General features: G+C 44.6%; 1 protein-coding gene across 1 annotated transcript in view; it reads left to right on the top strand.

The window, feature by feature from the left end:
• The window catches only part of LOC143925669 (uncharacterized), a 106,921-nt gene that overhangs the window by 42,280 nt on the left and 51,809 nt on the right, over positions 1-12,832 (top strand). Inside the window, exon 5 of the mRNA XM_077450132.1 lies at positions 10,163-10,534. Coding sequence (XP_077306258.1) covers positions 10,163-10,534 — 372 coding nt within the window. The remainder of the gene's footprint in view (positions 1-10,162; positions 10,535-12,832) is intronic.

Genomic DNA, 12,832 nt, shown 5'->3' with positions numbered 1-12,832 from the left:
ATCTTTTAAACTATAAATACATAGCTAGTGCTATTAGCAATGTGTTTAATGTGTGTAAAAGTAAAAAAAAATATTTCTCCCTCCTCTCAGGTGCACCGTGCAGGGCTTAGTCAGATGGCTCCAGCTTGGCAGCTCTGGTTTTATTCTATAGTCTCCTCTCCACAGTCCACACATGTCTGTCTCTTCCCGTAACCCCCATCCCTGCAGCGCTCCCACTCTTGACTCCTTTCTAGGATCTCCTCAGAGACTGCAGACATGATAAAAGAAAAGAGATTGTCAGAGGAGGAGATGGACAGAGGCTGCGGACATGATACAAGAGGTGGACAGAGGCTGCAGACATGATACGGGAGGTGGACAGAGGCTGCGGACATGATACGGGAGGTGGACAGAGGCTGCGGACATGATACGGGAGGTGGACAAAGGCTGCGGACATGATACGGGAGGTGGACAGAGGCTGCGGACATGATACGGGAGGTGGACAGAGGCTGCGGACATGATACGGGAGGTGGACAGAGGCTGCGGACATGATACGGGAGGTGGACAGAGGCTGCGGACATGATACAGGAGGTGGACAGAGACTGCAGACATGATACGGGAGGTGGACAGAGGCTGCGTACATGATACGGGAGGTGGACAGAGGCTGCGGACATGATACGGGAGGTGGACAGAGGCTGCGAACATGATACGGGAGGTGGACAGAGGCTGCGGACATGATACGGGAGGTGGACAGAGGCTGCGGACATGATACGGGAGGTGGACAGAGGCTGCGGACATGATACGGCAGGTGGACAGAGGCTGCGGACGATACGGGAGGTGAACAGAGGCTGCGGACAATACGGGAGGTGGACAGAGGCTGCGGACAATACGGGAGGTGGACAGAGGCTGCGGACATGATACGGGAGGTGGACAGAGGCTGCGGACATGATACGGGAGGTGGACAGAGGCTGCGGACATGATACGGGAGGTGGACAGAGGCTGCGGACATGATACGGGAGATGGACAGAGGCTGCGGACATGATACGGGAGGTGGATAGAGGCTGCGGACATGATACGGGAGGTGGATAGAGGCTGCGGACATGATACGGGAGGTGGACAGAGGCTGCGGACATGATACGGAAGGTGGACAGAGGCTGCGGACATGATACGGGAGGTGGACAGAGGCTGCGGACATGATACGGGAGGTGGACAAAGGCTGCGGACACGATAGTGTCCTTCTCAACCCCTCACAGTAGCCTCCTCCTCTGCCCACCATCATATTACTTCTCCACATCATCAGTGTGCTTTGTCCTCCTCCTGTGCCCCTTTCACCTCTCCATGGGTCTAGAGGTGAAAGGGTCACAGGAGGACGACACATCACACTGATGATGTGGACTGGAGAAGTAATATGATGGTAGACAGAGCACATCAGTCTCTGTCCCTGGCATGGCATGGCTTCAGCTGCCTGGCTCCCAGTAATGTCCTCCTCTCTGTCCCCTTTTTACTACGATATCCCCCCACACTTTGGGGACTTTTTATACCCTGTATATCCTGGTGGGAAGCACCAAGGGTTATGTTTTCCAGATTTCAATGGCATAGCACTGGATGGAGGAGCCCTGATGCAATTCTACACTATCCCCCACTTTGCCAAAAAACTTCTCTCTTTGTAATCTCCTTTCTCACTTTCCCTCCTAGCATTCATAACAAAGCATTCCAAACAGAGGTATACTTTAGGAAAACGGCCAAAGGCATAAGAAGACCCCAATAGCATGGCTGCACAGAGCAACTGATGATTGCCACTTGGATGCTTCACTATGCATCTCCTGCATTGGCACATGTGACATCACCAATCCATAATACATGACCAATACATAGGGCAGCACTCATTTTCTCAATAGCCTTTCACTAGGGATCTTCTTGTTACAGCACCATACAAACAAATAGATAACAGACCAAACAACCGGATAGAAATAGAATATTTTTATCAGTGGCAGAACTGTTTATTTGATTATTATTAGAATAAATAAAATGTTTTTTTATACTGATATTTCAAGCAGAAGGTGAAAATAAAAACAATATTGCATGTAATATGCATCGGCGTATGTTGTCATGTATCACACAGAAAGCTTGTTTGCCAAGTAATCACATGGTTCATTATCATTATTTAGGACAATAAAAAGTTCTAACTCGTCACAAATGCCAGAATGGCTGAACCTTGAGCTTTCTTTACATAGGACAAAGTTTTTTTTAATATAGCTTCCTCTATTCTATCTCATTGCTAAAAGCTGACGGGCACCTTCACAGAAAAGGGAAAAAATTTGTTGCCAGCACTAGAAAAGTATATAGTGGCATTCCTTTGAGGTAGCCTGTCTGTAATCTTAAATTAAGTGGATGCAAAATGCAAATGGATGTTCCCTCTGCGTTTCTTCCGGGTATCGCGGCTCCGGCGCTGTGAGTGGCCGGAGCTGCAATATCATCACTCCCGCGCATTGTGCACAGGAGAATTCTTTCCGGCAATGTCCGGCGTCTGCCGGACTTTCAGCCGGGAATCCCCTGTGCGCATGCGCCGCTGCAGTCAGCAGCTCACTGCGAGGGGAATATCTCCTAAACCGTACAGGTTTAGGAGATTTTTTTTACCTACAGGTAAGCTTTATTATAGGCTTTCCTGTAGGTTAAAGTCCCAAAATTGATTATACAACCACTTTAAGTATTGTCCTGGTATCATTCTCATTCAGCTGGCTGAACCACCAGCTGCATGCTCAGGTTCCCTGTTGGGACAGGTGATCCAGAAAAAACCATGGAAGACGGTTGGAAATTCCCTCCCACTGCTTGTAAAAGCAGTCTAGAGGCTAATTAGCTGCGAGGATTGCTTTTACATGAAACCGACAGCTGGCTGAAACTATGTCCCCGTACTGATGGGGACAAGGGCCTCATCCCCACAACCGTTACCCGGTGGTTGTGGGGGTCTGTGGACAAGGAGGCTTTATCAGAATCTGGAAGCCCCACCCCCCCATGTGAATGGGTATTGGGTACATTGTACCCCTACCCATTCACCAAAAAAAGCAGTGAAATGTGACATAAGACAAGAGCCGGTTTTTGACAATTCCTCTCATTCCATCCACCCCTTCCTGACCTGCCAAGTTGCGTGCTCGGATAAGGGACTGGTATGGATTTTGGGGGGAACCCCTACCCCATTTTTTTCTTCAAATCTTACTCTATATTGCTGGGAACTGGCAATTAATTACAACCGCAAGCAGTTTTAAATGACATTTTTTCCTTTAGAAATGTAATTTTGCAGTGGTACAGTAATAAATAGTGATGGACGAACTTCCGACGGGCCGCGAACGCGGCCGAAAGTTCGCGAACCGGAACGTTCGCGGCGGGCCCCATTGACTTCAATGGGAGGCGAACTTCGCAAACCTACAGGTCAAATTTGCAGCCACAAAATAATTAATAGCTGTGCAAACATAGTCCCACCACATGGCCAATGACATAACATGTATGAGGTGAATCTGGGATCGACAACTACAAGCATTCTTTTTTTATATGGGAAATTGTTGTGACAATTCAAGACTGTGGAGCGCATGAAGGCAATGGAGGAGAGGGAAGGTCAGGGACCAGGGTAGGCAAAGAAGAGGGTGCAGGAGATGATCACCAGCAGCGTGACATACAGCAATGACACCTGCACCGTGATAGAGTCATCTGACACCAGCACCGTGATAGAGAGCACTGACATCAGCAGCGTGACATACAGCAATGACACCTGCACCATGATAGAGTCATCTGACAACAGCACCGTGATAGAGAGCACTGACATCAGCAGCGTGACATAAAGCACTCACACCAGCACTGTGATATACAGCACTGACAGCAGCACCGTGATAGAGAGCACTGACATCAGCTGCGTGACATAAAGCACTCACACCAGCACCGTGATATACAGCACTGACACCAGCACCGTGATATACAGCACTGACAGCAGCACCGTGATAGAGAGTACTGACATCAGCACCGTGATATACATCACTGACACCTGCACCATAAGCAGCCCCAGGAGGAAGTCATCATAGCACAGGGATGGTGGGAGCCCCTCATAAGGAGCATAGCACAGGGATGGTTGGAGCCCCTCATAATGAGCATAGCACAGGGATGGTGGGAGCCCCTCATAATGAGCATAGCACAGGGATGGTGGGAGCCCCTCATAATGAGCATAGCACAGGGATGGTGTGAGCCCCTCATAATGAGCATAGCACAGGGATGGTGTGAGCCCCTCATAATGAGCATAGCACAGGGATGGTGTGAGCCCCTCATAATGAGCAGCCCAAGGAGGATGTCAGCATAGCACAGGGATGGTGTGAGTCCCTCATAATAAGCAGCCCCAGGAGGATGTCAGCATTGCACAGGGATGGTGTGAGCCCCTCATAATAAGCAGCCCCAGGAGGATGTCAGCATTGCACAGGGATGGTGTGAGCCCCTCATAATAAGCAGCCCCAGGAGGATGTCAGCATAGCACAGGGATGGTGGGAGCCCCTCATAATAAGCAGCCCCAGGAGGATGTCAGCATAGCACAGGGATGGTGGGAGCCCCTCATAATAAGCAGGCCCAGGAGGAAGTCAGCACAGCACAGGGATGGTGGGAGCCCCTCATAATAAGCAGCCCCAGTAGAAATATGACCCACCCCTGTATACCACCCCTGCGGAAGGGCCTGCCTCTTCCTCTGACTGTCATTTTTTAAATGACCCTGTGACAAAACTCTCAGTCCCTATACCGATGAAGGACTGCTGCAGTATAGGGCAGCGGTCAGCAGTAGTGCACCTCAACCCTATGTATTGTGGACTGATACCAGTCCTTATAGAATGGCAGACTGTACCTCACTCAACCCTATGTACTGTAGTACCCTATACCTTACCAGTCTTTATAAGGACCTTTGTGGACCAAGTAGGTTGTGTGTGAGTGATTAGCAGACTGTACGTCAGTCCCTATACCGATGAAGGACTGCTGCAGTATAGGGCAGCGGTCAGCAGTAGTGCACCTCAACCCTATGTATTGTGGACCGATACCAGTCCTTATAGAATAGCAGACTGTACCTCACTCAACCCTATGTACTGTAGCACCCTAGACAGACCAAGTTACCAGTCCTGATAAAGAGCTTTGTGGAACAAGTGAGTTGTGAATGATTAGCAGACTGCAGTAGAAGGGCAGCAGTCAAGTATAATATTCTTTCTATATTTGGAAGAAAGAATATTATACGTGTACAAGCCTATTACCATACCACTGATACCAGTCCTGAAAAGAACCTTTGTGGAACTAAAGCCGCGTACACACGGGCGGACTGTATGGCCAACTTAGTCCTTTAGACAATCCGACTTTCGAATGAACGGACATGACCACACACGGCACTTTTTGAGCGGACTAATATGGCGTACTAAGTCCGCCATACTATCCGCCCTAATTTTGAAATGAACGGACTCGCCCACACACGCGGAGAAATGTCCGCTCATTTCGAGCGCGTCTCCAGGTAGGCAGGGCCCGCGAAGGAGACGTCGCTGGCCCCGCCGCCTGGTATGGACTTAAAATGGAACCCCAACGCTGAAAAAAATCGGCGTGGGGTCCCCCCCAAGTCCACAACAGACCCTTGTCCGAGCACGCTACCCGGCCGGCCAGGCCGCGTGCCCTCAACATGGGGGGGTGCCTTGGGGAAGGGGGGGGCCGCGCGCCACCCCCACCCCAAAGCACCTTGTCCCCATGTTGGTGAGTGGAGATGTGAACCATCTCCATTGAGAATAATGGATTTTTTCCCCTCCAGCGTTTTGTAGCTTCAGGCGTAGGGCTACAAAACGCTCAGGTGTGAATGGGGTCTCAATGGAGATGGTTCACATCTCCACTCAAAGTCGCCTGAAGCCCTACGCCTGAAGCTCAAACAAGTTCCGGACCCTTTTTTATCGCGCGAATCGGGCTGATTTGGGCGTTTTTCTTCTTTTAACATTGGTGACCTTTTGCCCTGCACAAATTCGCGACAAAACGCGGCAAAAAACGCCGCAAATCGCGGTAAAAAACGCCGCAAAAAACGCTTGAAAAAGCTACGCTCAGGTGTGAATGCAGCCTTAGTCTTAATTGGGTGCAATTTTCTGGGGCTGCAGGATCATTTATTGGCGCTATAGTAAATGACCCCTATAGTTTGTGTGTGCACCAAACCCAACAAAGCAAAGCAAAAATGCCAGCTGTTCATATCGGTTTGTGACTTGGAAATGAAAGGTACACATGGACAGGGTAATGCACAGAACAATATACTAAATTTCCTAGTACTTTTTTTTCAGCTAGTCATTGCAAAAAGGGAATCTAAACCATTTTAAAAATTTGGGTTAACAGAGGTTTTTGTTGCATACATTTGCAAATATATGAAGCCACACAGCCAGACCAAGGCCAATCTGTAAAGTGTGGCTCACTCAAAAGGTAGATAAGGGATTACATAAGGAACTTTTTGCATTCCAAGCTCCGTTGAATTAGACAGCAGTTCTACAGAATAAAAAAAAAAATACAAATCCTAGAAGAAAATCTTAGTTCAGCACTAGCTACACAGTTCATGTCCCCCTCTAAGAGAATAATGGACCTCATGTCCAGCTCCTCAAAGCAAAAGCTTTTACTTATAAGGCTTTCAAACAGTGCCTCTCTATGCAAATCCATACAATCTGGTACCCCCAAGGTTTGTGAGAACGTGTAACAGCTAGACTTGTGCACAATGGAAAATTTTGTTTAGTTTTGTTTCGTTGTCATTCGTAAAATACATCATTTCGTTCTGTTATATTCGTTATGTTACATTAATACGTTTTCGGATAATTCGTTATTATTCGTAGAGTGTCGAATTCATTCGTTCTTATTCGTTGAAATTCGCTATTTATGTATGTATAGACATTCGTGATAATGATTTGTAGTTTGGAAAGTCGTTTGTTTATTGAATCTTTTAATACACACAATGACAACGTCTCTTCTCCTCGGCTCAAATACAATACAACACCCTTCTAACTCAGTTCTCAGGAATGCACTTTGCCAGTAATCCAACCTCCGACACAAAATGAATTAGCTGATTGGACTATAAGATTTACTTTGAGCTGACGTTTTGTTTCATTAGATCTTTAAAGAATTACTGAATCATGTCGAATTCATTCGTTATATTTCTTTCGTATTCGTTGTTATTCGCTATTTATGCTCAAATTTACTTTTACGAAACTGAAATTTACTTTGAGCTGCCGTTTTGTTTCATTAGATCTTTAAAGAATTACTGAATCATGTCAAATTCATTCGAATTCATTCGTTATATTTCTTTCGTATTCGTTGTTATTCGTTATTTTTTTATTCGGGCATTCGGATGCATCCGAATGTCCGAAAGATGCAAAATTCGGCCAAATTTCGATTTGTTACGAAATGAATTGCACAAGCCTAGTAACAGCCTTCTCCAGTTCCACTTTGGCAATTTACAGGTTAAACAAGGGGACAAGTACATCCAGTTCAACCAATAAAACAAACATAATAGAATGTATGAGAATAGCAAATAATAGAATAGGATAAAACAGAATATAAAATAATAGACTAGAAAATAAAACAATTTATTTCAGATTCATTGAAATTCATTACTATTGTGATTCAGAAATTTGGATATATTAGTTTCTTGTATTTCTCAATAGAGTAGTAGAAGAGAGTTGAGCCAGATCTCTTTGTAAGGTCCTAATTAGGTAGCTGGTCGCAGTCTAAATGCTTCTGAAGGCAGCTTTCCAACAGACAGGAGCCCCAGTATGGATTATTGTAAAATATTACTTTCAATAAAAAATGCAACAAGAAAATTTCATACATAGTACCTAGTTGAATCAGCTTTATAGCCTTAAAAGTGAAGCACATCTCCAGCTTGGACACAACATGAGCGTTTGTATAACAGCATTAAAAGCGGTCTTAACGACTTGACGACAACAGGAGAGTTTGCTGAAAAAAACAATGATATGTTCCATGATTCTACTTGTATATGAGTTCAGTAGGAGACTTGTAGCAGAGTTGCAAAACCAGAAAAGAAGAAGAATAGGGAAATTCCAGTAAAGATCCACCAGTCTTGTCACACATTTCCAGTTCTGTTGCCAAACATATAAAGACCCCTCAAGATGACAAAGACGACCACAATCGGGAAGCCAACATGACTGTCTCATATGCTGTAGAGTAGATCAATTCAATAGGCCCAAAATGCTCATAAATATCTTGCATCCTATTTATCCTGTCCTCAGCTTCCCCAATAAGTTGAAGTCTAGTAAGCCCCTCTGTCAATGTAGGGGCTCTAATTTGTTTCCATAATAATAGTATCAGGAACAACGACCTATCTTTATTGGACATGTCTCCACAAAACCCGCTGCTCCCCCTATCTTCCCCCACTGGGGGGAAAGAGAGAAGGATAACAAACACCCCTCCCTTGGTCCCCTCTCACTATCTACAAAATTATACTGCATCTCCCCACCCCCTTCCCCCCTCTCTCCAATCCCACCTCCCCCTGAACACACCAATTTCCACCCCCTTCTTATTACCACCGACACACCTCTCCCAGATACCTAAATATCCTCCTACATACACAGAAAACCTTGCGCGAAACTTGACCTACAACACTCTACTCTACCAGAACCCCTTTCGATACACCCCGACACGACCAAAACATGTCTACCTCCTCCATAACCCCTATCCTGCCCATAAGGTTATAAAACTCACAAGCCCAACCAAAATCATGAACCCCGCCAGCTTCTAACCCCACAGACACAGGGTTCTTCCTCGTAAATTTACCATTATTTAAAATTTTTGATGTTCATAACCTCTAAGTTACATTATTTACATACTTTGACCATTGTCACGTGACTTATTTTATGTATTTCTGTGAAACTCTACATATGTGTGTTCTCTACCATTTCTAATAAAAACTTTGTGCGGCGAAAAAAAAATAATAGTATCAGGCTTTATATGACAATAGACATAGGAGTGGACTGAAAGAACCACAGCATTCAATAGGGTATACTGTGGCTTTCAGAATAAAGTATCTCACCCCTTTCCAGTGAAGTCTAAGCCCTTGTACACACGGTCGGAGAATCCGTCGGAATGTGTCTTATCGGACCGTGTTGTCGGATAATCCGACTGTGTGTGGTATGCATCGGACTGATTCTGTCCGAATATCCATCGGACCCAATTTTCCAACATGTTGGAAATATTTCCCGACCAACTGGTCCGATCGGACATACTCCGATCATGTGTAGCGAATTTTGATCGGACCAAGTGCCACGCATGCTCAGATCAAATTCCTACATCAAAGCTATTGGCTACTAGCCTGAATGTAGTCCCATCGTAACGAAATTACGTCATCACGTTCTGAAATATCGGATTTTTCAACAACTTAGTCGTGTGTATGCAACAATTTCGGACACAATCTGTCGGACTAAATCCGACGGACAAAATCCGACAGATTTGGTTGGCAGAATCTCCGACCATGTGTACAGGGGCTAAGGGCATTTCCACCATAGGTGTAAGAATGTACCTCACTCACCACATCTCCACCAGCACACTGATGAAACTGTTGGGTATATCTGGGACAATTTAGCAGGGATCTATAACTACCGAAACAGAAACTCAAGAAAAGCAAAAAACGCCTAACCTCCACCCCCCATCCTTTAAAAGACAAGTAAACATTCCCTAAGGGTAAACCCCCCCCCCCCCCCCGTAATGGTACCATATTAAGGGAGACCGAAATGGACCACAGGAACCATTCCTATTTAAATGATCCCAAACCTGCAAAGTAGCCAGGGATAAGGGGTACAAATACCTAGAGAGGCACCTGAAGATCTTTGAGAGCCAGGGGACGCGTGCCAGGGTCCTGCTTGCTAGCATTTTCTCCAGAGGGCCCCAGAGCTTATCTCGCACCCCCATATTCTGGTTGATAATACTAGCTTGGGCATTAGCCTGATAATATAAATGGATATCAGGAAGGCACAAACCCCCAGCATCTTTTGATCACTGCAGTAATGAACAAGTCAAGGTTTCTCCCCCCAAGAAAACATAATAAACACACATAAAAACACACATAAAAGTGCAGATTTTAAGGAAGTAAATCTTGGAGATGGAAACCAACTATGGGTCCTTATAGTGACTTTTTTTTCATTTTTTTTAACAGACTCACAGCAGTTTCAAGTGAGTCACATCCACAAGGAACATGTGCGGGGAAATGAAGAGAAGGTCAATTTCTATTGTATGGCATCCAAGTGCCCAGATGTGGTGAATGTGACTTGGACGGTTACATTAGAGGGCCAAAAGCCGATTACAATACCAGAGAGTCCGGCAATCAGAGATGAAGAAGCCGGACCATTAATAATCCATGAATACATTGTAAAAACTGACCAGAGAGAGGATAATGGACTACAAAATGCTACAACTGTACTGAGCTTCAACCCAACCATATCCAATCACAAGAACACTGAGATCAAATGTAAACTCCAATGTGGTGGGAGATGTGAGGAAAGAACGCGGAACTTCAGTTTCTACTACAGTAAGGAAACTTTATTAGTATATCCTCTGCATTGTTCTGTACTATATTATTTATACAATTGGACAAAATGTTGAAAAGAAACTTCACCCTTATCATACAAATCACAACAAAGGCATCTTTAGAAATGTTTGGCAATGGAAATCTGCAAACAGGTACTTAAAGATAATTGCATGCTTTTTAATCTTTGCATACTGTATTTTTTTGTTTTTTTGCTCCCTATTCTTCTTATGTGACCATTTTTACTAAGGGCAGATGAATCAATCTCTATCTACTTTTTGGAACCCTGCCTAGAACTCTATGTCTGCCTCCTGGAACAGCTGGGAGGCCTTGGTTACATCACTAGTGCCTTAAAAAAACAGGAAGTGCAAAAACAGTGATTATAAATAAAACAAAAAAAAAGTTTAACTAATGAATGCTAGTGAAAGATTTAAAGCTGATTTTCACCCTTTAAGGCAGGTTGGGCACCCCTGCCCTCTTATCCTCTCCCACAATTGTAATATTTATTTAAATAGATAGATATACATATATATATATATATATATATATGTGTATGTGTGTGTATATATATATATAAAGTAGTGAAACAGGTGTGCCAGCAATCGAGTCTGTCCCAAAGAGTCAATATAAAAAAAGCAGAAGAGGGATTGCTGCTCAAACAAAAGTACATTTATTGATCAAATTTACATCACATCAGGTATAATTCAGGTATTCAGGTGGCGTTTCGGGCTAAGCATGATATCGCCCTTCCTCATGACCAACATACCTGCAATAAAAATTGTAACCAACTTCACATATAAAGGCTTATAGCTCACATCTATCATTAATCAGTTAATCCCTCTGTATTGTATCTCTCATACATCATTTTTATATCTATGGGTATATCTGAACAATAGCTAAAAAACAGGACAAAAGGATGCCTTCCCTTAATGATAGTATGCTGAATCGTGTAGTTCATCCCAAAAAATACAAAGAAAACATAATCAATGAATCATCAAAATTAATTTGTATATTCACATACCATGAAAAATAATAAACGACAAACAAAGCAGATCGGTCAGCACATATAGAGACTTATACCATCATAAAAATAAATAAAGATCAAAATCTGTATTTAACCCTTTAGGATATAAAGAGTCTAAAGCCCCATACACACGATCGGACTTTGTACAAACTTTCCCGTGGACTTTTGTACAAAGGGCGTGGTCCACAAGTTTGTATTGCATACACACGATCGGACTTTTTGACAACAAACACGAACGTAGTGACGTCACAACGTACTGACGCCACTTCAAAAGAGGGACGTTCAATGACTCCAGCGCCACCTTTGGTCAACTTCTGTATTGTAGTTCGATCGTTTGCATTGGTGCTGAGCATGCGTGTTTGTACCTTGTACAAAAGTCCGATGCTTTTGCATACACACGGTCGGACTTTGCTCCATCTGACTTTTGTTGCCAGAAAGTTTGTCCGTTCGCACAGCCAACAAAAGTCCGATGAAAACAGAAAAAGTTTGTCCGATGGAGCGTACACACGGTCGGATGTTGCTCCAAAACAGCTAATTTGCATGTTTGTTGTCAAAAAGTCCGACCGTGTGTACGGGCCTTAAGCGATTTATCCAGTAAACTTCTCTTTTTCTCAATTCCAATTCTCTATTCCCCCCCACGTCTATTAGTTGGAATACCATCGATTACCATATATCTCAATTGAGAAACCGAATGGTTCATTTCTAAAAAATGTCTAGAGAGGTCATTTATCATTTTTACCCCTAACAAAATATTTATGTCTAGCTATTCTGTCTTTGACTTTTTGTGTAGTTACACCTACGTCAGTGTTTCGCAATTCCAGTCCTCATGGCCCACTAACAGGTCATGTTTTCAGGATTTCCCTCAGATGAAACAGCTGGGGTAATTACTAAGGCAGTGAAACTGATCAAATCACCTGTTCCCTTTAAAGAGGAAGTAAACCCTGATGAGTTTACTTCCTCTTTCATTCCCTGCAAAGGCAAAGCATAATGGACTACTATGCATCGCATCGCATCGCATAGTAGTCCATTATGTGTCACTTACCTGACACAGGAGCCAGCGAAGTCGCCACTGTCCCCTGTAGTCCGCCGCATCCATCTTCTTGGTGGGGTCTCGCAGCTCCGCCGCTGTCATTCGGCGAAGCCGCGATGACGTCACTCCCGCGCATGTGCACGGGAGCCGACACGCGTGGCAGCTCCGTCGTTGAGAATGCCGTGCTCAGTGCGCCTGCGCGCCGCTGTCTACGGCGCATGAGCCGTAGACAGCGGTGCCTGTTTTC

Source organism: Lithobates pipiens, unplaced genomic scaffold (assembly GCF_037356315.1).
Source record: "Lithobates pipiens isolate NorthernLeopardFrog02 unplaced genomic scaffold, aLitPip1_a1.2 Scaffold_22, whole genome shotgun sequence".
Lineage (NCBI taxonomy): Eukaryota > Metazoa > Chordata > Amphibia > Anura > Ranidae > Lithobates > Lithobates pipiens.
This window is presented reverse-complemented; position numbering and strand designations above follow the sequence as displayed.